At 45.0% G+C, this 21396-nt stretch overlaps 1 protein-coding gene and 1 non-coding gene across 2 annotated transcripts in view; both read right to left on the reverse strand.

Moving 5' to 3' along the window:
• Positions 1-5726: 5726 nt before the first annotated feature.
• ATXN1 (ataxin 1) overlaps positions 5727-21396 on the reverse strand; it is a 242775-nt gene continuing 227105 nt past the window's right edge. The window contains exon 6 of the mRNA XM_078055720.1: positions 5727-6964. Within this exon, the coding sequence (XP_077911846.1) occupies positions 6434-6964 (531 nt within the window). The 3' untranslated portion in view covers positions 5727-6433. The remainder of the gene's footprint in view (positions 6965-21396) is intronic.
• Positions 9562-9686, reverse strand: LOC118536271 (small nucleolar RNA SNORA40). The gene has a single exon (XR_004917594.1). It is a non-coding gene; the product is annotated as a small nucleolar RNA SNORA40 (small nucleolar RNA).

Consider the following 21396-nt stretch of genomic DNA (forward strand, 5'->3'; position numbering starts at 1 on the left):
TTACTGTAAACAGCGCTTCCAACGCAGGCCTTCAGACTGGCCATGGAAAAGGAGACAGGCTCATTGGCCATCCAGACAGCAAACGAACACACAAACTAAAGGGGAAGAAACCTTGGGTGAAGTCTCCAATTATCTGCAGTGGAAGACTTGAGTCCTTTCAGATAGGAAAAGTTACGGAAATTCTTAAAGACCGTTACCGTATAGCTACTACCTATTGGCCAAATGCACTTAATTTTAATACAGCTGAACCATTTGGATGCAAGTCATGAAGGACATGAAAAGCTGAAGCCACTGTCCCCTCCCGCCATCGTACAGGTGAATGTCAGCTACCAGAAGCCTTGCATTTTAAAGGTAAGGGAGGGGCTGAGATTCTGAATTTAAGAATTGTTCGTGGGTGCGTTCAACACCCCCGCGGCTGTCCAGTTTCCGCCGGCTGCCTTGATTTGGGGACAAAATAGGACTCTGCTGAGAAGTTGCTCCACATTGATTTTGGCCTCAAGATTAAAGGAAACCCCCCCCAAAACTAAACTAAAACGAGGCATTGAAATTGAAATTCATGTTTGATCCCCCCATTTAAATGAGGTGTGTGTGGGGGGGAAAGAAGGCTGCGCCTTTTTTTTTTTTTTTTTTGTCCTCATAATGAGTTCTGTTTTCCTGGTAGCTAGGATCCCTTGTTACAAACACTTCTTGTTCAGGATTATATTCTTTGGGTTTACTGGAACAGGAAGTGCTGAGGATGTCAAACGTGATCTCTGGAGAAAAAAGGAGTTGCAAGGGCTTGAGAGTTTAAACCAAGAAAGGAGCTCAGAGAAGTACTTTCAGCACAGGAATGAACAGTATTCTCAAATTTCAGAATACAGAGTTGCCCTCCCTCGGAAGAGGGCTCTATGTAACAAAAACATAAACGAAGCATAGGTATAGTTTAAGAGCCTTTTACGTAGTAATTCTTCCAGGCCATAACCACACAAATCTGATTATTTGAGACATGACGATTTTCTATATACAAAATAAAAAACCCAAAACATGTAACTTTCAACCTTTATGCTTTTTTTTTTTTTTACAAACAAGGTATGAAACTCATTGTTTCAACAGATCCATGTCTTTCGAACACTGAATGAATCATTTCGACATTCATTTTTCTTTTGTGCAATTTTTGAGAACATTACCTGTACTCCTCAAAGTGAGTGCTTCAAAATTTTTTCTTCTTCAGCTTCTCAAATTAGGTGTACATTAAAAAAAGAGAGAGAGAGAGAGAGAGAGAAAGAAAGTTCCCACAAGGTATAGTGCTACAAGAAAAGATCCTATCCTGTAAGGTAACATATTTGAAGCGAGGTCATCTATGTAAAAGAAATCTCAGCTCCGGAGTGGAGGTGTGCAAATTCTTTGGAGTTTCCCTATCAACAGAAACACAACACTGTCCGTGGAAAAAAGAGGAAACCAACCCAACACAATAGCATACGCACATATGTGCTTTATAAAAAAGTATATTTTCTGTATATTTATTACTTGATGTGTTCCTAAATTCTCTATTTCAGAAATTCTGGGTTAAAAACACAAAGGTGGAAGCAAAGACTTCCAGTCCACTTTAAAAAATAAAAAGCATAACTTCCTTTCCTTTTAGATTCCCACCGAAGGTGCTGGATTGGGCCGCTGAGACTGCCGCCCCGTCTTTCACCTGGAATCACCGTGGGTGACTAGGAAACAGAAGTGCAAAGCCTTCTGGGAGAGAACAGACCAGTTTGTTGAGCTGCTTGCGGTTCAGGAGACAGTAGCCATGACAACCAGCAGAGCTCACAAAGCCTGGCCTCCCGTCCCAAGAGCTCTCCTGCTTCTCCCACATCTGAAATAGCATGGCCTTAGTGTCTTCAAAAGCATTTTGAGATTTTTTTTCTCTATGAAAGTAATAGGTTTCCTTAGTAGTCACAGATGTTAGAGGGTATTATCAATTGTTTCCTTAAAAAACAAACAAAAATCCCAAAGCGACAACAACAAAAATAAATTTTGGCAACACATTTCAGTAAAGATCAAACTATGTGCAAAGAGTGAATTTTATGATTACTAGGAGCTACTGTTCACCTTGAACATGCAGCATTATATTGCAATGTATGCAGTATCTAAGGAGTAATCCACACGATGCAGGAAATCCAAACATTCCTCGGAGTTGTACAACCCTACTCCAGAGCAGGCCAAGTGCTGCTTCTGGACACACCAGCGTACCACACACACACCAGCCCCGTCCCTGAGTAAGAGGTGAGAAAGGTTTCGCAGAGTTCCTTGTAGGGGAGAAAGAGGGATGCTGCCACTTCCTGGTGGGGGAAAAAGCCCAACACACTCACCTAACAGAAAACAGAGGGTCACCATTCAGAGTTGGCCATGGGATCAACAGCCACGAAAAAAAAAAAGAAAAAAAAATCAAATCCTCCCATACCAAATGGGTTGAGTGGGGGAGAACCAAAAAATTGACCGACATAGAAAATTATCCTGAAAGTCCGAACGAAAATGCAATTTGGATTTCCACTTTACAGGGTTTGAGGTAAGTGGCGTCCATCTCTGTATCCCCCGCCCCCCTTCCCAGTGTGGCCCCAACAAACTTGAAATCGTTCTGAAGTGAAACATTCTAAACAACAGTCATTTTATGTATTTAGAAATCCCTATAAAGAGAGGTTCTTGTTTGTTGGTTTTTGTTTTTTTTTGTTTTCGCCCTGACTGATTTTCTTGGTGATTGTGTTCCATTGTAAACGCAAAAGACCTGCTGTTAGTAGTTTAGAAATGGAAAACGGGAAAGAAAGAAGAACTAAAGATGGCTAGATATTGCAAAGTGGACATCGTACACAGGCGCATGGCTGATCCTCGTAAGCTGCACGGCACCGAAGAATTTCTACGCCTGTCATTGTTGGGTTTGCCACGCAGGAGCAGTGACAAAGGCTTGCCAATGTCTGCCAGCAAGACGAGGTTCCCTGTCCTTTGGATGTTCTTCCTATTTGAAGAGAAAGCTGCCACAGAAGAGCGGTGACCATTGTTTGCAGGTGGCCCCTCTGCGCCACTGGCTGCACGCTCAGAGCGTGCACACACACACACACACACACACACATCAGGCCACACTCAGAGGCACGGCTCAAAGTCTCAAGGACACAGACCGGAGGAGGAGGGACCTGTCCACTCTGGAAAGCACCCTGGAGATTGAATGGGTCGATCCTGGTTCTATTTGCTCCAGGGTGCACCTTAGAAATGAACCTGCCTCCTCCCTCTCCACACTCGACATTCACCATTCCTCGTGGTGACAGGGGGACTGCAGCTCGTCCCCTAGCTCTCCTTCACTGGCTCTTTCTGCAACATGGTGACAGACACACGGGGCTCCTGAAAGCTTCCCGCCCCAGCATCCGAGGTGGGGAGCTCGCTGCGGGAGGCTCTCCCCTTCCTGGCTCCTCCCCGCCAGCCCTTCTCTGGCCAGAACAGGGAAGATGGGCCCAACGGGGGAATGAGCTTTCACTTAGAGCACGCTGGTCGGGCCTATGGCACGGGAAGTATTGCACACGCTAAAAAATCAAGAGAATGAAATGGGACGACGTTTAGAAAGAACCAATGATTTTGTAATTCCTATACCTGAAATAGAAGCACAAAAATTATGGGGATGTTCCTATTGCTCCAAACCATGTATATTTTCCCATTTTAGTGTTGGTGTTGAGGATCCAGTGAGTTCGATACTGGAAGTTAAGCCGAAAGGTGGTGTGTGTGTGTTTCTGCGTCCACGTGAGTTTCTGTAAATAGTGGTACTGATGAGGACAGAGTCTCTATATGGCAGCCCCGTATTCCTCTTACCATCAAAGGTTACAAAAAAAAAAAAAAAAGAAAAGAAAAAGAAAAAGAAAAAGAAAAACAAGACCTAATAATTGCAAGTGCCCTGAGCAGAATATATGGAAGATTAAGCAAGTTCTCTGAGCAGAAACATTAAAAAAAAAAAATACAGCACTAAACAAGCAGTATGACCGCAAGAATGGGCTCACCCAGCTCTCTGCTAGCATGCTGAGAGGGTAATGAAATCCACAGAAAGTCAAGGACCAGTTCTAGCTCTTCGAAACCTATTCAAATGTTTTTGGTACACCCCAGAAAACGGTTTATAAATATCATTAGTTCTGCTGAGAGCTAAATATAATGGGGTACTCGATAGCCACAATGTGGGTTGACATTAGAATTTTTTTTTCAAATTTGTGAAACGCAAGAAGTACTACTTTCAGTCGTCAAAGAAAAATCCAATTATGTGTTCAGATAAACTGTAGCCATTCCAAGTAAGAATATTTAAAAATTTCTCCCTACTTATAAAACTTTATTTTTTTTAAAAGCACTTTAAGACACACACTCAAAACCCACAAACAATGTTTCAGGTCTCTGGGGATGAAAGGTTTAAACTGTGAAATATACCCTTTCTGGGTTTGTACCAAACATTAAAATCTCGATTTGATTTCAGATGGAAAAAAAAAAAAAGTCATTCTGAAAATAACATTAATATCAACGATAATAAAGTAATTGTTTTTTTTAAAAAAAAAACTTGCTCACATATATAAATGTCTTTATGGAAAACTTTCTCAATGAGTCTGAAGAAAATTCTCAGAGTTGTCCTGCTAAGACCTGTTTTTTTTTGTTTTTTTTTGTTTTTTTGTTTTTTGTGACAGATGTGGTAGAAAGACCAAAATGAATTTTGAAAGGAACATAACCTTATAAAATGGCCTAGAGTTTAGGCAGGTTAGAAAGTAATTTTGCTACATTTATTTATGCTCGTTCAGTCCCCCAAACCTTTCCCACAATGTTATTGGATAAAAACTGCAGGAATATCACACAAATTATAAACTCAAGATGTGCAAATCGCAAGGTTCTTTAAAAGTTCATCTTAAAAAGAAAAACACTGGACAAAAATGAGTATTCTTTTTTCCATCCCTTTTCTCTCAGTTTCTCTGCCAGCTCTGCATATGCCTTTAATTCTTTCTCAAACATCAAAGTGAAAAGTGCCTTCTGTCAGGCTGTACTCGGTGGTCATTCATAGTCACCTACTAGTTCATAATTCACATTCATCCCTTTAAACCACATTGAAACTTCCAATATCTTGCTCGTGAGAAACTCTGCAGAGCTGAAATGTAGTTACAGTGTTGAAAAAAAGAAAGCAACTTAGTTTTTTTTTTTGTTTTGTTTTGTTTTTCTTCCCAAAGAGTTTAAAGGGAGATACAGTACTTGTTGAATGATAGACCAAGATGCTTGGTAATAAAGTGTGAACAGCATTTTAAGTGCTTAGAGATAGTAATATATATGCTCATCTTCAAAATCTAATTCCTCACGTCACACTGGAATCTGAAAAAAGTGGCACCCGAGTTGTCCATAGTCATGAACTATAAACAGTACTAGAGTTAAAAGACAAGATTTGCAAACCCAATGCGAAGAAGAGCTCCCGCAGCGGTCTGAAGGGCAGTTTGCGTCTACCTCTTGGGAGCGAAGTCAATGTGATAACCTGATTGGTTTTCCTAACACTGCACGGAATCCAGAGTGGGTGTCCACCCTCTGCCACCCCGGCCGCCGCCCCCCTCACCGTGCGGGCCGCGATGAGCAGAAGCCGCCCAGCCCACCGGGACACCCTCGAGACATCACTGCCCTAGTAAAGCAGAAACGAAATCCCACGTGTGGCAGTTGCTCTAAAAAAATATCAGTGCAGTCAGGCCCCATAGGGGGAAATATATATCTATAGGATTAAAAGTTGCTTTTATTGTAAAATATGTTGGAGGAAAAAAAAAAAAAGGATCTTTTACACGGTTAGCTTTCCATGTGCTGTCTGAGGCCTCTCTGGCGTGCCCTGCAGCTGGGTTCCTGATGTTTTGCACGGCAGAACCTCCCGAGGACCTTCCCCCTGGGCCTCCAGGCCCGCGCTGAGGGCCGGAGAGAGTGGGACAGAGGGAGGCGGAGGGAAGGGGAGCCTCCCTGGCCGCGCACCTGTGGCCCCCCCACGTGCACGCGCGCGCGCGCACCGCCCCCCCCCCCCCCCCGCAGCTCCCTGCCCCGCAGAACTTCCTCGGGGTGGGGTGGGGTGGGGTGGGGTGGGGGGGTGGTAAGCGGCGGAATCAGCGCCCGGTGGAGGCTTCTGTGCGGCTGGAAAAGGCAGGTGCTCGGAAGCCACATTTCGTTTCTACCGGGACGCCGGGAGCCTGCACGCGGGGGCGGGGGGTGGGGGGGCCCTGCCCCGCCCCCCTCCCCCCCCACTGTCATTGCCAGACACTCCTGGAAAAGCAAGTGCACCGGTCTCCTGCGCAACACCGGCTCTAACTCTAATGACAAGGTTAGAACAGAAACCTAAAGAGGGTAACATGTAAATACTGTGTTATTTAGCCTACAGTACAGTAATCTGGATACAAACGATAAGGGAGAGCCGAATTTCCTTTTCCCCACACTCCCTCTACTTGCCTACATTAGACCGGCCTTCAATGCAAATCTTAACCTCCTGAGGAATTAGAGAAGGCTTAGGAAGAGTCAAAGGTGGCTCGTCTTCTGACTTCTCCAGTTTGCGGGTCTCCGGGGCCGACCACCTCCTCTTCCTCGTCGCTGTGGGCTTGCTGGGTTCTGTTTTGGTGAGCAAGGGCGCTGCAGGCAATCCTATTTTTTCCGGAAACTTGAGTTCGCCATTCTCAGACAGCATCTGGGCACTTCCCTGGTTGATGCCGTTCTCCTGCTCCGCGTACCTGTGTCTGCTGCCTGCCAGGATGTCGGTCTTTGAATGCTTCAGCAGGACGCTGGCGGGATCCACGGGTGGGCCCTTTTTAACAGAGCCGTTCTTCAGGTTCTTGAGGGTCAGCGAGATGCAGACATCCCCAACTGAGAGTTTGGAACACGGCAGATCAAAGAGCTGGCTGGTTCTCTCCGGACAGCAGGATGACCAGCCCTGTCCAAACACAAAAAAAGGGTACTCTACCAAAACCTCCACGCTGACCTGTGGAAACAGGGAGAGACAGACAGGCAAAGGGATGATGAAGACATCTGATTCTTGTTTTATGCCATACACACCCACACGTGCATGAGCCAGATTTGGGGGGGGAGGGGGAAGACTTCGTTCCCCAAGCCTCATCCACCAACACACACATATGAGCCTCTTGATTTGGGGCTGTATGTGTACCTACCATATATCGGTGCTGGGAAGAAGCCAGTAAAAGTGCCTTTAGTATTCAAAATACCATTTTACTAAGTGTCAGCTCTCTAGCTGGCCTCCTTTAAAACAAATGGATCGGCCCCCAAGGATGCCAGGACAGATACTTAGTGTTCAGCACTGAGCCAGGCTCTGCAGGGGACTCGAGCACAAGATACACTCTTATACTTTATCAGCTCATTGGAAAAATGCTATTCTCATGTATGATAGGGCTAATTAGGAATCAGAGTGAGACTGTGTGCAGGCAGCACTTCCCTGTTTATCACTGTATCCCTGGCCCCTGAAAGGGCCCCTGGCACATGGTTGAAGCTTAATAAATATTTATCCGATACATGAGTGTGTACTCAGGAATTGAGGGGAGCAGAACCAGTGAAGGCTGTAGTAAAGAGGGAGGGCTTCCCTGGGACCCTGAAGGCTGGGCAACATTTGGAAGGTTTGAGGAGTGGACAATGTTGGGGAGAGGGTAAAATTTAGGACATAGAGAGCTCAAGTACTTGGTCCATCCAGGGTCAAGCACCAGGTACTCAAATCAGCCTGTGCATTTGTTTGAAGACAACTATCAAAAGTGGGGGAAGCTCAATAGACTCTCAAGAGCTTGCTGTTTTCTCTACCACCATGTGCCATGTGCGCACTGTGCTAAGGAAATAAACTGAAAAAGCCAGTCCTGGTCCCAAAGTAGTTCACAATCAAGTGGGCAAAAGAGGCACATGAACACAATTGCTGATCAATGTGGCGAGTGGGGTTATAATACTGAATACCAACATTAAGTTGCTGGAGGGCAGAGGAAAGGCATAGACCAGTTTGAAGAGGAGGTGATTAAGGAAGTCTTCCTGGATGAGGATACACTCTGCTGAGTTTTAAAATGTAACGGGGAGTGGAGTACAGGTGTGGTTGCAAGGAGAAGACACTCCCGGAAATAGGGATAGGTGAGCAAAGCAAGGAGATAGTGTCCAGTGAAAGTCCTACTGTTGCCATTAAATTAGGTTGAAATGCACTTGAGGTTCTAACAGTTTAATTTTCATAGAAATTTTTTTTCTTCAACTTTATGCTATATAAAAAAGAAAAAAAAACAATGAAGTAGTTAAAGAGTCAATTTTCAATGGCTTTTCTAGGGATAACAGACTAGGTAATCTGGAACAATCTTCTCACTGAGGACAACTAAATGCTCTGAACAAAAACCAACCAAACAAAAATTAAGGGCGAAATGTAAAAAATGATTTCTTATGGCATTAGACAGAAAATAAGATAATGAAAAACCACCAGGTAAGGCTCAGAAAAGGGTGATGGCTGAGAGATTTAAACCTATTTTCCCCTGAGGGCATCTGCACGTTTCAAACTTGAGCAGTTTCAAAACCAAGTAGACCTCTGGTAATCTCAAGGGGGTGGGGGATGGGGGAGTAGGGAATGAAATTCAGGGTACCCTTCAGGTGTACCAAGGGAGGGTGCTTTCTGGTGAGCTCTACTCTTTTGGGCTGTGACCCCAAAGTGCTGAGTGCTGTACTCTAGAAGTAAGGTGAACCAGAAGTAGACAGGCCCTCTCAAGGTCTGAAACTCAGATTTTAATCATCTTAACCCCTGAAACTGGGTTAAGGTCTTGAATTATTTCCACAGTTTTTCAAATAAAAGACACTCAATTAAAAAAGAGGGGCAAGGTCCATGAACAGACCAGAGGACATGAATAAAAAACCAATAGAAACAACAGATAATAGAAACAGACCCACAGGGGCTTCTGAAGTAGAGTCATCAGATACAGACATTAAAATGACCTATGTTTACAATATTTAAGGAGATTAAAGACAAGTTTGAGGGTTTTGGTAGAGAACTAGAATCTGTTTTCAAAAGATCCAGGGAAATTCTAGAATAAAGAAACATACATTCACTAAAATCAGGAGACTGCAATGGATTTTCCAACAGAATAAATGTGGTTGATGAGAGAACTGGCGAACTGGATTCCTTAATTAGTGCTTTGGAAGGAACTATACAGAATGAGACACAGAGACAAAAAGATAGCTAACACAGAGGAGAGGAGAGGTGAGAGACATAGAAGACACACTGAGAAGGTCTAACAGACACATAAATTGAATCATACCAGGAGAAGAGGGAGATCATAGGGCAGGAGGAATACTTTTGAGGAAATGATAGCTCAGAATTTTCCAAAATTGATATGAGACAATAACCTGCAGATTCAAGAAGGCCTAACCCCCAAGCAGGAAAAAGAAAAAGAATTTCTCACCTCAGCAGGACTCAGCTAAACTGCTACAAACCAAAGATAGGAAAAGAAAATCCCCAAAGTCTCCAGAATAAAATATGCATTACCTCCAAATAGGCAACAATTAAATTCATAGTTGACTTCTCACTAAAAAGAATGGAACTATTTTGGGTATCATGTTCCTTCTCACCTGTATCAAAATTCCCATTGAACAATGAGTTCTGGGTTGCAAGAGGATTTGTTTTTTCCCACTTGTCTAAGTCTTTGTCTGTGAGCTAAACAAAACCAAAAGCAAGTGCAAAGATTACAGGTGGGGAGTCTGTGAAGTCTGTCCATATTCATGTGGAGATGAGAGAAGCCCAACCATAAGAACCGTAGGCTGACTGACAGTGACAACTGTGGATGGAACAAAAGTTCTTTGTAGACAGGCGATTTTGAAGATTGTGACTCCCACTTTGGAGGGGCTAAGGTGATCCGCAGTGGAAGGAATCCCATGTGAAATCTCTTAAATAAAAATTTATTGACTTAAAAAATGGAACTGTTTTATCTAGCAGACAATGGAGTATCTTTAAAACACTCAAGAAAAAGACTTGCCAACCAAGAATTCTATATTGAGCAAAAGGAGCCTTCAGGAAGTAAGGCAAAATACATTTTTCAGACAAACGGTAATTAAGAGAATTCACCACCAGTAGATCCGCACTAAAGAAAATACTACCGAGTCTTCTTTATGTAGAGAAAGAAATCGATCTAGATGGAAGTTTGTAGATGCAGGAAGGAACAAAGAACAATGAAAATGATAGATGTGGGTAAATCAAAATAATATTGACTATATATAATAATATTAAAAATGCTTTGTTGAATTTTTACACAGACACACATACACAAACACAGAAGTAATTAAAATATCCCCCCCCCAAATCTAAAAAGTAGTAAATTTCCATGTGATATGGACTGTGGCTTTCTATTTTACCTACTTTATCTTTTTTGATAACTATGATTGATTTAGTTGTACACACGCTTCTTGAATGATGTACTTTATTTGTTCCATAAAAGTCGTAAGTATTTTTAGAGGGAACAACTGGAGTGAATGTTCAAGTTTATTACTCTAGAGTGTGTGTGAGCGTGAGCCCATATAAATGTGCATATTATCGGGGGGGGGGGAATTGTTCTGGGCTATTATAATAATGTAAAGAGAGCTAAAAATTTTTGAGTGTCTACTACCTGTCAAACATTTAGGTACAAACTTCACAAAAAGTATTTTGTTTATGCTCACAGCAGACTAGTGAAAAAAAAGTACTAGTGTTCCAATTTTACAAATAAGGAACTACAGTCTCAGAGAGATTTAATCACTTGCCTAACATCATAACTATGAGCTGATGGAATAGTGATTTAATCCCAGTCTTTGGCCCCCAAAACCCATTTTCTTTCCCTATGCTCCTATCTCTGCCCCTGTGAACAAAGATATTATAATGCCACTAAAAGAGATGAATTTAACATTTCCACTACCCCCAACAGTGATAAATGTTAGTTGAAATAAGTAAGATCCAATGGCACAAGCTCATCGCTTTATTTCATTGTTCAGAAAATTGTGGAATAGTGTCTGCCTTACATCTACTCATACAATTCTCATCTCCCTACATAATGGGTGATGAGGCTGATATTTAATTACAGAACTAACATTATATCACACATATATGTATTTGCATATACGTATGTACAAAGATACCTACAAGTTACAGTATCAGATGGGGATGCCCACCAAGTTCCAAGTGGGAGGACCAGCCTGGAGCTGGCTCCATAAATCCTGTCCCAAACCTCTTAGAGCCATTAACATCATACACCAAGCAGAAGGAACAAATCCTACTTCAAGTGGGGATTGTTTAGCTGCAATTGAAAGTCAGAGAAACAAAGTTCTCTAGTGTAAATACCTCCTAAGAATCTATTTGCTTATCCCCGCCTAATACTGGTCAGAGGTAATGTAATGTCCATAACACTACAAACCCAATTTCTAAACACACTGGCCTCTATTATGACTTTGTGTTTTCCTACATGATCCCTTGTACTTGGGTAGAGTCTGTGTCTCCTTGCTGACAGACAGTCTGACACCTGCTAATGGTCAGGTTCTTGGTGTGTGAGCCATATTATACAAACCCCTCAGAGCAGCCAACATTTCATGTTCTGAATATAACATTTACTGTATACTTGTAGACAAATCTAACTGAAAACGTCCACATGTTACCAAGTATCTGTAGATTCATTTTTAAGGAGAAATGTCTTCAAGGCCTTTATAAGAGGTAACATTGCTGATCACTCCAAAAGCTATGATGCAGATGCATATGCTTCCCATAATATACATCATAATGTTTGGGGGCATTTTGAAATCCCTTCCTTACCCTTTCATCTCAAAACTCCCAAGACAAGTCTTGGAATTAAATGTTGTAACGTGGTCCATAGCTTGAAGACCCCACCTAAAAATTCATGAAAGTGATGAGGAGAGAGAAGATTATTTGAGCTGTGGACTAAAAAGAGCTGATAATAATAGAATTTATTTTTAACCTGGATAGGTTGGGGAAGGTCTTCTCTACCACTTCAAAGGCTTGCTTTTGGTCCCTTCCTCCTAAATTCTGGCTTTGTCTCCTCCCAGAGAAGCTCTGCTATCCTGGGAAAAGATACCACACCGCACATCCTCAGCTGGGTCTATGCAAACCAGGAGCAAAAGACTATTCAGATAATCTGATCATTGTAAGCAGTGGACAGGATAGCTCAGGCCAAATGTTATTTTTGCCCTCACTAATTACTTATCTTTGCTAATATTTATCCTCACTAATATTTTTCTCCTCCCTAATTATGTAGACTGAATTATCTAGATGATGCATTTTTTTTGATCTGCATATATGTGACCTAAAATAAATTTTTTCCTCTTTCTTTGGTGAAAGTCAAACTCTTGTTGCACATATCTCAAATAAGCACACTAAAGTATTCATAACAAATCTATTTTTATTTCATAATTAGGTTTGTCAGAAGGACACAAACATTTTTAAAGGTTAACTGATCATTAACAGTTAATGAAGAAATCACACTAAGGGATTTTTCTGTGAGAATAGAGATGGTTAGGTTGATCTCCTTGGAATTCCCTTGGTGGGGAGCATTATCTACCTCAAAACACGCTGTACTGTTTGGGAGATGAAACAAAGAAGGTAGGATTTTGTGACATGATGTTACTTGAAACCAGAATGATCAGTCTGTGAATTGCTTGAATTTGAGACCCACGTGGGTCTTCCCTATGGTGCCAAGAGCTTCAAGATATTGTTGATCAAGTGTTCACACTCCAGGGTTTGCAGTTTTAGTAACGTTCAATATGTAATCCTGAGCACCTGGTAAGTGTTGGGGACTAGAAAAGTGTACCTCTGGTTGAAGATCCAGTTCTTGCCTTCGGTGGGGAGACAGAACATGCAAATGAAACAAGTAACTTCACAGGGGTGGAGTTGGATAATGGCAGCCATGTTATCTGATGATGTCCGCTTGGGTGTCTATTGGCAACTCGAACTTTACGTGTCCCAAATAGCCCCCCTGGTATGGCCCTTGCCTACTGGTGTCTGCTCTGTTCTTCTCCATGAATGGCATCCCCATGCTTCCAGGGGTTCAGGTCAAGGTGCTGGGAATAATTTACTCAGCTCTTTCTCACACTGCACATCTCTAAATTACAAGCAAATCCTGTTAGTTCCGTCTTCCAAATATATCTAGAATGAGACTATATCTTCCTGCCTCCACCACCACTGCCCTGGCCAAGCCAGCTTCTCACTGGGAGAAAAAGCCGCCACGAACAACTCACTGCACTGTAGTGACACTGGTCTCCTCACTGAACTCCAAAAGACACGAGCTTCTGGGTCTGTGCATCTGCTGTTCCCTCCATTTGGGATCCTTCCTGCCCTGTGTACTGTTGCCTCCCGTTCCCCTTTACAGAGAGAGCTTCACAGACCACCACCCTATTTGAAGTAACGACCCTCCATCCCTAGCATCCCCATCTTCTCTAGGCTGCTTTATTTTTTTCCCATAGCACTTATTATATTTGCTTACGTATTTGTTTGTGCCACCTCTTCCCCCAGACTCCCCCAAGACTATATGCTCCACCAGGGTGGAGATATTGCCTGTTTCGCTCATTGTTCTCTCACCAGAGTGTAGAATACTTCCTGGAGTGTAACAGGTGCTCAGTAAAAATCCAAAAGAATAACCAGTTCCGTGTTCGCTTTCCCTACGTAAAAACACTGTAATGGCACCAATGGCCAACAGAGGTCAATGTTTAGACGCCAGAAGGCTCTGCCTGTCCTTGTTTCTTTTCATCAGCCAGGACTAAATTGGACTTCCGGTCCTCCCCAGGGAGAAGAGCAGTCTGGCTCACCCCTGAACCAGCAGCTTTCTGGGCTGAGTGATCGCTGCCTCAACTCATCTTGATTTCACCGAATCACACTTCAGTTGCTTTCTCTCCACTCCTGAGTTCCCTTTTGCTCTTTCAGATGTGCTAATAATCATTAATTCATTTCATGATCATCCTGGGGTTCAAAGAGTCTCTGATGAAACCCCAAGGAAAATATATCCAGGAGGGCAGTGCCATATAAAACCCAAGCATGTTACATAACTTCTGGCGGCTCAACACGGCCCATTTTTTTTTCAACCCATAAATACATTCTTTTCCAAACACTTTGAGCAGTCTGCAGGATGAAATGTGAGCACGAATAGCCTTTGTCCTATGTCAGCTTGAGGCCCGTCTGCCTTTCATCTCTGGATGCCTTGTAGCCAGCACCTTTCCTTTTTAGGGGCGGGTTACCGCCCGTCCTTTTCCACCCTTTCTTGCCCTCCTCCTGCTGCGGCAGGCTCACCGCTGCTTCTATGAGAAATCTGCCCACCCCTCCCTCTCTCCAGCACCCCCCCACCCCAAATCAACTCCTCTAAAACGATCACCTCCAATTTCTATTCAGGATGGAAGAACCAAGACAGAGAGGCAACACATCCTCGCTTCCGGGCTGATGATTATTTATTCAACGTCACCTTCCTGGTCTGGCTAATGACTGGCTTTTAAGATCATTTTTAGCTCTTCTGTGTGTAAGTTTAATAAAATTCTTTTAACTACTTAGTCAACAACTACTGTATCTAAACACTGTATGCGTATCCACATATTTTTGCTGTTTGGGTGTATATTTCAATCTTAGATTGGTGCTATGTCTATATACACACATATGTACATACCACCAAAAACAAGATATAAAGAAAACAAAACGTCTGTTGTTTAAATATGTCTCCCCTTTCCTCCACGAGAATCCCTGTTTTCACAAATGTGAAGGGCATCTGTTTTACAAAACATTTTTGCTTGACACTATCCCAAACGTACAAATTCTGCCCCTACCCGGGATCAGCAAGATCTCTCAGAAGCTGGGCTTCAGTGAACATGGCTTGCTTTTGGTGAAATTATTAAGTTGGGAATTGCCAACTTTGTCTGCAAGTGAAATCCTTGATCCTGTTTTACCAGGAGAAAAAAAAAGCCAATCTGCTTTACTTAAAGGCCAGTGTGCATGATTATGTTCTCAACATGGAGCAATGATTACAGGGCTAAGTGAGAGACCCATTTTCTCCAGTGTTTAAAAATCATTATTAAAAACAGTCACAACTCTTCAGTCGAGTGTAAGAATATCTGTGAGTGTTCTATTTAAAACATTTAATCACGTTAATGCTAAAACCTGACTCAGTCTTTGGTGGAAGTGTTTCAGGGTTGTTCGGTAAACCCACACCCTAGCTCAGAGACGCCCCCAAACACAGATCCCGACTGACATGCTGGGTTCTCCTCATACGCTGTAGGCTGGCTCCCAGGGCCTCCACTGCAGGGAGGCCCCATTAGGATCTGACTCAACAGGTGGCTGGAGCAGCTCTCAGACACACAGAATTCTATCCCACCTGCCCTCCTCCTCTAGGGTCTTAAAAGGTATGCCTTAGGAAAACAACGTATTAGTCTCTGCTAAAAAGAAATGAGCGATCAAAGCCACTAAGTGACATGGAAGAACCTTAAATGCATATTGACAAGTGACAGAAGCCAGTCTGAAAAGGCTACATACTGTGTGATTCCAACTACATGACATTCTGGAAAAGGCAGAACTACAGAGACAGGAAGAGATGAGTGGTTGGGTTGCCCGGGCTCCGGGGTGGGGGTGGGGATGGGCAGGATGCACAGGAAACATAGATTTTTAGGGCAGTGAAACTACTCTGAATGATACAGCAATGCTGAATACATGACATGATGCATTTGTCAAAACCCATAGAATGTACAGCACGAAGAATGAGTCTTAACGTAAGCTTTATGGTTAATAATCATGTATCAATACTGGCTCACGGGTTGTAACACATGCACTACACAAGTGCACGATTTTGATAATAGGGGAAACTCTGTGTCTGGGAATCCCTCTACTTTCTGCTCAGTTTTTTTTTTTTAACTTAAAACTACTTTAAACAATAAAGTCTATTAACTAAAAAACAGCTATAAGCAACAATGAGAGTCTGCTTCCATAATACACATAAGATTCCCTGGTTAGGGGCACGTATATCACACATAGACTAAAGGAGAGCCTTTTTCTTTTTCTTTTTTTTTTTTGGAGGGGTCACAGACACATCAACAGAAATGTGGTTCGATACCATTTCTTTCTGTTGGAGCCTTTCTGGCGTGAGCATCGAGAGGAGGATTATCACCGACAACTGGACCACAGCCCCAGCGCTGGGCTTTTGCACACGGGGAGGTCACTATCTATTTTTTGATACATTAGGATTCATTCCCACCAAGCCCCACATGTGAAATGCTGGCAAGTCGGTTTGCCTTGGCTGCTAAGGGACCATACAGACCTCTGTGCTGCTCGCATGAGTTTGGCTATTTTTAGGCACCAGCTAATCCATTAAAGCATAATGCTACCACTGATGAGTCAGAACATAGCAGTCAAATTAGAAATAGTGCAATGAAAGAAAAGCCGTCGGCAGGTGTGCAGTAAGCACATCATTATAAAATACTAGCATGTGCGTGCGCGCGCGCACACACACACGCACGCGTGTGGCCCCCCAGGACAGCTATGAGAGGTAAATGGCACTGAATATTAAGCAGCCACCAAGGAGGTGAAGGGAAGCAGTCACCTCGGGAGGATCTGGGAAGTGAGAGACAGCCCTAATAACATAAGCAGCTCGCCAGTTAGGAAAGACACAGTCCAAGGGAAGTGTCACCCCAGAGCACTTTACAAATAAAATTCACTACAATTCGACTGAGCAAGTTTTGCGTACTCTTCAGAAAAGCTGAGCCTGGGGAGCATGAGACAGAGGGATGGGCAGGCGGCTCACAGGCAGAAAGGGTTTGCCGGATGGAAGTGGAAGGCTCCCCGGGGCGGGGGGGGGGCATCCTGGGCAGAGGCTCGCCCAGTGGGCACCTGGCAGAAGAAAGACACATGAAACCTTCATTCCTGGGGCTCTTACCGATGTGGATGGCTGGGCCACCAATGCATTCCTCCAGGCCAGCTCACACTCGGGGAAATACAGCGGGGCTGTACGCAGGAGGGCATTTAGCTCCTCCTGGAGAAATAGCGGTGTGGGTGCTCTGGAACATCATCCTTCTTTCTGGACATTTCTAGACTGCCTCTCCTTTCATAGGTTCTTTTTTAGAGCATGAAGCCTTTTATTTATTTTTTCAGAATCTAACGTTTCTCTCTCTCTTTTTTAAAGATTTATTTATTTATGTTAGAGACAGCACGAATGGGAGGGGCAGAGGGAGAGAGACTCTCAAGCAGACTCTGTGCTGAGTGGGGAACCAGATGCAGGGCTCGACCTCACGACCCTGAGATCATGACCTGAGCTGAAATCAAGAGCCGGCCGCACCACCTAGGCGCCCCTAACCTTTCTCTTCCCAGGGCCAAAGCCCCCTAAATTGAAGCAGGGACGGTCACGGACATTGTCAAGGGCCTACCGGGTGCTACACAGTGCGCTGGTTCCTTTGAACACATTTTCTTGAATCCTTACAACAACCCTCATTCTTCCCACTGTGTCAGCAGACTGGAAGGCTGAGATGGTTTGCACAGTAAAGTATTTGTGCACTAATTCGTACACGATTTGCACCAGATCCAGCGCTACGGAGGGGTGGAAGATAGATCCAGACTTAGGTATTTTGGTCCTGCATTTTCTTCACCAGCTCACCAGCTCACCTGCTTCCCACTGCAGCAGAGGACGCCCCCCATCCTCTCGCTGAGCCGCACTGGCTCCCACTATTGCCCCGGGGATCCCCTCTGGGACTTGCCACGGACTTACAATCTTGGAGAAGAATATCCAGCGGATTATATTTGGGAGTGAGGCCCCAAGGGAAGTGATTCTGTTGTCCATCGGGGTTTCAACCAGAATCACTGAACATGCAGGCAGGCTCTCCTCCCTGGGGTGGAATGTGCTACCTGTCCCCGAACAGAAGAGGAAGGAGACACAGAGTGGCCAGAAGGAGGTGTCGGGTGGTGCATTTGGTGGGAACAGATCACACCTGGAATTCTCCTTCGCTCTCCCACAGCAGCGGGCCAGAGGACTGGGCACAAAGACACTGCCTTATGCAGAAAAACACTGCAGCGGGGATGGCCGAGCCCCGGGGACGGTGACAGCTTGGCGACAGCGCTTTTCTCCCACACCGCCTCGTCTGGAGCTTCAGCTGGAGACAACACTGGAGGCGTCTTTCCACAGTAACAATTAGGAGTTCAGCTCCTTAAAATAATCACCAAAACGAACCCCGCCCTCTGTTTTAGACAGGATGGCTTCAGTTCCCATGAGGTCTGTGGGCCGATGATGAGCATGAGGTCTGCGGGCCGATGATGAGCATGAGGTCTGCAAAGATTCCTTCCATGTCCCCCTTCGGTTTTTGGTCAGCGAATGCTGGTGGTGTCTACAAGCCCTGTCCTGCGAGGCACAGAAGCCCAGTATTGCAAAAACGGAGGAGGCCCGCGATATACCTTGTATAAGGAATCATTTGCCTGTTTCAGGGATGAGAAAAACAGCAGCTCTGAGGGAAAACAACCTGTCTGGCAGCCGACCAGAGCCCAGGCTCGCGTGGCCTTCCCCCACCATCCGGAGGGGATGCTCACCGTAGGTTTTCTGAGGTCACACATACCCCCGTGGCTCTCTTTCCACGCGGGGATTTATGATTGGAGTCATAAAACCATCCAGCTATTGTGCAGAAAACCAGCCCGTCTCCCACAACTTCCCCCATCAATTTTGTGATTTTGCTAATTAAGTTAAACAATTTGCACATCCCTAAATCTCCCCGTGGGTGCAAGTGTGAGTGATTTCTAACGAGCTGAGAAGACACGGCTGATCCTCCTCCAGGCCAGGGGAGAAAACTTCTCAGCACCACAATGGTGAGGGAGGCAAGTTCGCAGCCCTTGGAACGTAAATTAAATCCAGATATCAGCTCTCTGGCTCCCTTCCTCCTCCCCCTCTCACTTTCCCTCTGATTCTCTCCTGATCCCGATTCTGTCACTCGTGGTGAGCACAGCTGGTGGAGTATTTTAGCTGTGATGATGTCAGCCTGTTTCTGATAGGCTTCTGGGTACAGCGACAAATCATTGGCCCTGTCGGGGCCTTGCACTTTGTTTCTCCAGCTCAAAACGCAAGCCACCTTTTTAGCAGGCGACAGCCCTCCCCAGCATGCGGCACCCCCAGGCGGGGCCGCCCTGACAGACCTGCGAACAGGCCGTGACAAAGATTCTACCTTCTAATTTGCACCCTGGCTGTCAGCAGAGACTCGTGGTCTGGCTGCCGGAAGGAAAAGAGACTTCATGGGGAAGCCAATTACTCTATCATTCAAGCATCCATGGTGCAAAGTACCGAGCAGGGAAACACAGGAAGCTGCTTCCTCTCCAGAATGCCGGGTCCATCTGCAACCTCGGGAGGCCTGGGAAGCTCGCATCCACTCGGATGCCGGGGTCTTGGAGATGTTGTCTGCAGCCGGAGCTGTTCTCGATTATCAGGGTGAAAAGAGGTGCGGGTAAGGAACCAGCAGCTCTCCGAAATAACACCTCTTCCCGTGCCTGCCCCCGTTCACAGTAACGCCTGAACGGCTGAAGGTGCCATGAAAAAATGCACTTTCATTCTTGTTTATTTTCCATGCTTCACCTGGAGTCTGTTAGAAGACAACTTTGCTAAAAACAACTTGTTTTCCTTCTACCCATGCCCACCTCCAACGCGTGCAGGCAGGTGGGAGCGAGCCGCACCTACGGACGGGCAGGGAGTTCGAAATAAAGATGCCACTTAAAAAAAAAAAAATCCTGATTTTTGCTATTTTTTTTTTTAATCTGAACTTTGAGAAATCTCTCTTGGATCTTACCAAAGACTGTAAGCCTACGGTGACATTGCACCAGAAGAACAGACATCTTCGGAGGCTAAAAGTTCTTGGCAGTGTAGGGCCTCTGACGTTGTGTCAGACCCCACATCTGGTCATTCACAAGCCCTTCTGGAAAACACTGGAAAATCCCCCCTCCCCTGCAACTTGATCTCTTAAAAATACACTCAGAACAGTTCAAACCATTAACGAGTTTTTCTTTTGTTTTGTTTTCCCAAACATCACCTATGCCCTGACCGTTCTCAACTCAGAGTTGAAGGAGGCGCCGTCACTTTGGGGTTTTTTCGAAGTCCTCTATGGAGGGGCACCTGGGTGGCTCAGTCGTTAAGCGTCTGCCTTCGGCTCAGGTCATGATCCCGGGGTCCTGGGATCGAGCCCCGCATCGGGCTCCCTGCTCAGCGGGAAGCCTGCTTCTCCCTCTCCCACTCCCCCTGCTTGTGTTCCCTCTCTCGCTGTGTCTCTCTCTGTCAAATAAATAAAATATTAAAAAAAAAAAAAAAAGTCCTCCATGGAAACATTCCCAGGAGAGCAGGGCTCAGGGGCTCGACAGCAGGGAAGCCCCGAGCCTGGGGCCCAAACCTGTTTGTCTCCAAGCCACCTGGACAGGGAGAGTGCTGTTTTCTATAAAGGGGCTGTGGAATAGAAGCGTTCAGTGATTTAAGACACTGTAAAAGAGAGGACTGAATGAGACTGTAGAAATTCAGAGTTAATAATACTTCCAGGCTTTAACACACCTGACCTTGACTGAATCTTACCCCTTGGGGTTCCTATTTACTACATGCACAGGAGATCACCTTGGGATTCCCAGACAATGTTAACCATGCCTTTGATTTTCTACATTCTGATGCTTTTGACATCTTGGAGCCTGGCTGACTGGAGAGACTGCCCCTCCTGGGGTTAGCTTCGCATGCACACCAAACACCCACACTCCCAACCCACCTCCTCCACTGGGCTCTCACATCTATCTGCCCTCATCACTCCAGGCCCAGGTATCAGACACCCAGGGATAGCCCCTATGCCCCAGAGCCCCCTGAAATTATTCACACCAGCCAATCCTCAGTCTGCTTACCCTATGTTGCTCATTCTTTCCCACGGAAACTACCATACAGGCTCTTGGCCATGTTCCCTCCTGGTCCCCCCTGCCTCCTCACTGACCCTGGTGCTCCCGCGGGTGGCCCTGCATGGCACACCCCGTCTTTTAGGGATCTGAGTAGAACAAGCTACCTTTTCAATGGCAGGCCATGTCCTCATCTGTCGGCCTCACCGCACCTAAATGATAATAGCACCTACATTTTAAAACACAGACGCTGGAACGGGATGTGGCCATCTAATGTCCCCGCCCTGACCAGCACTGTCTTTTCCTGACAGGGACAAAGAGCACAATGACCCCAAGAAGGCCCTTGAGCCCTGCAGCGTTTCTCAAGCAGGGTTCCTCATTTAAACCAGAGAACTAAAAAAAAAAAAAAAATCTTGAGTGGTGATTTTCGGAATCCTACAGAGGATGGTCCCTTACCAGCCCCCGTCTACAGGAGCATGGAAGTGAATTCATTACAAACAGCGGATGCCTTGGGGCACTGGGGCTCATCTCTCTCACAGAACCTGGTCAGGAAAGAGGATAGG

Source organism: Halichoerus grypus, chromosome 9 (assembly GCF_964656455.1).
Source record: "Halichoerus grypus chromosome 9, mHalGry1.hap1.1, whole genome shotgun sequence".
In the NCBI taxonomy this organism is placed as follows: Eukaryota; Metazoa; Chordata; class Mammalia; order Carnivora; family Phocidae; genus Halichoerus; species Halichoerus grypus.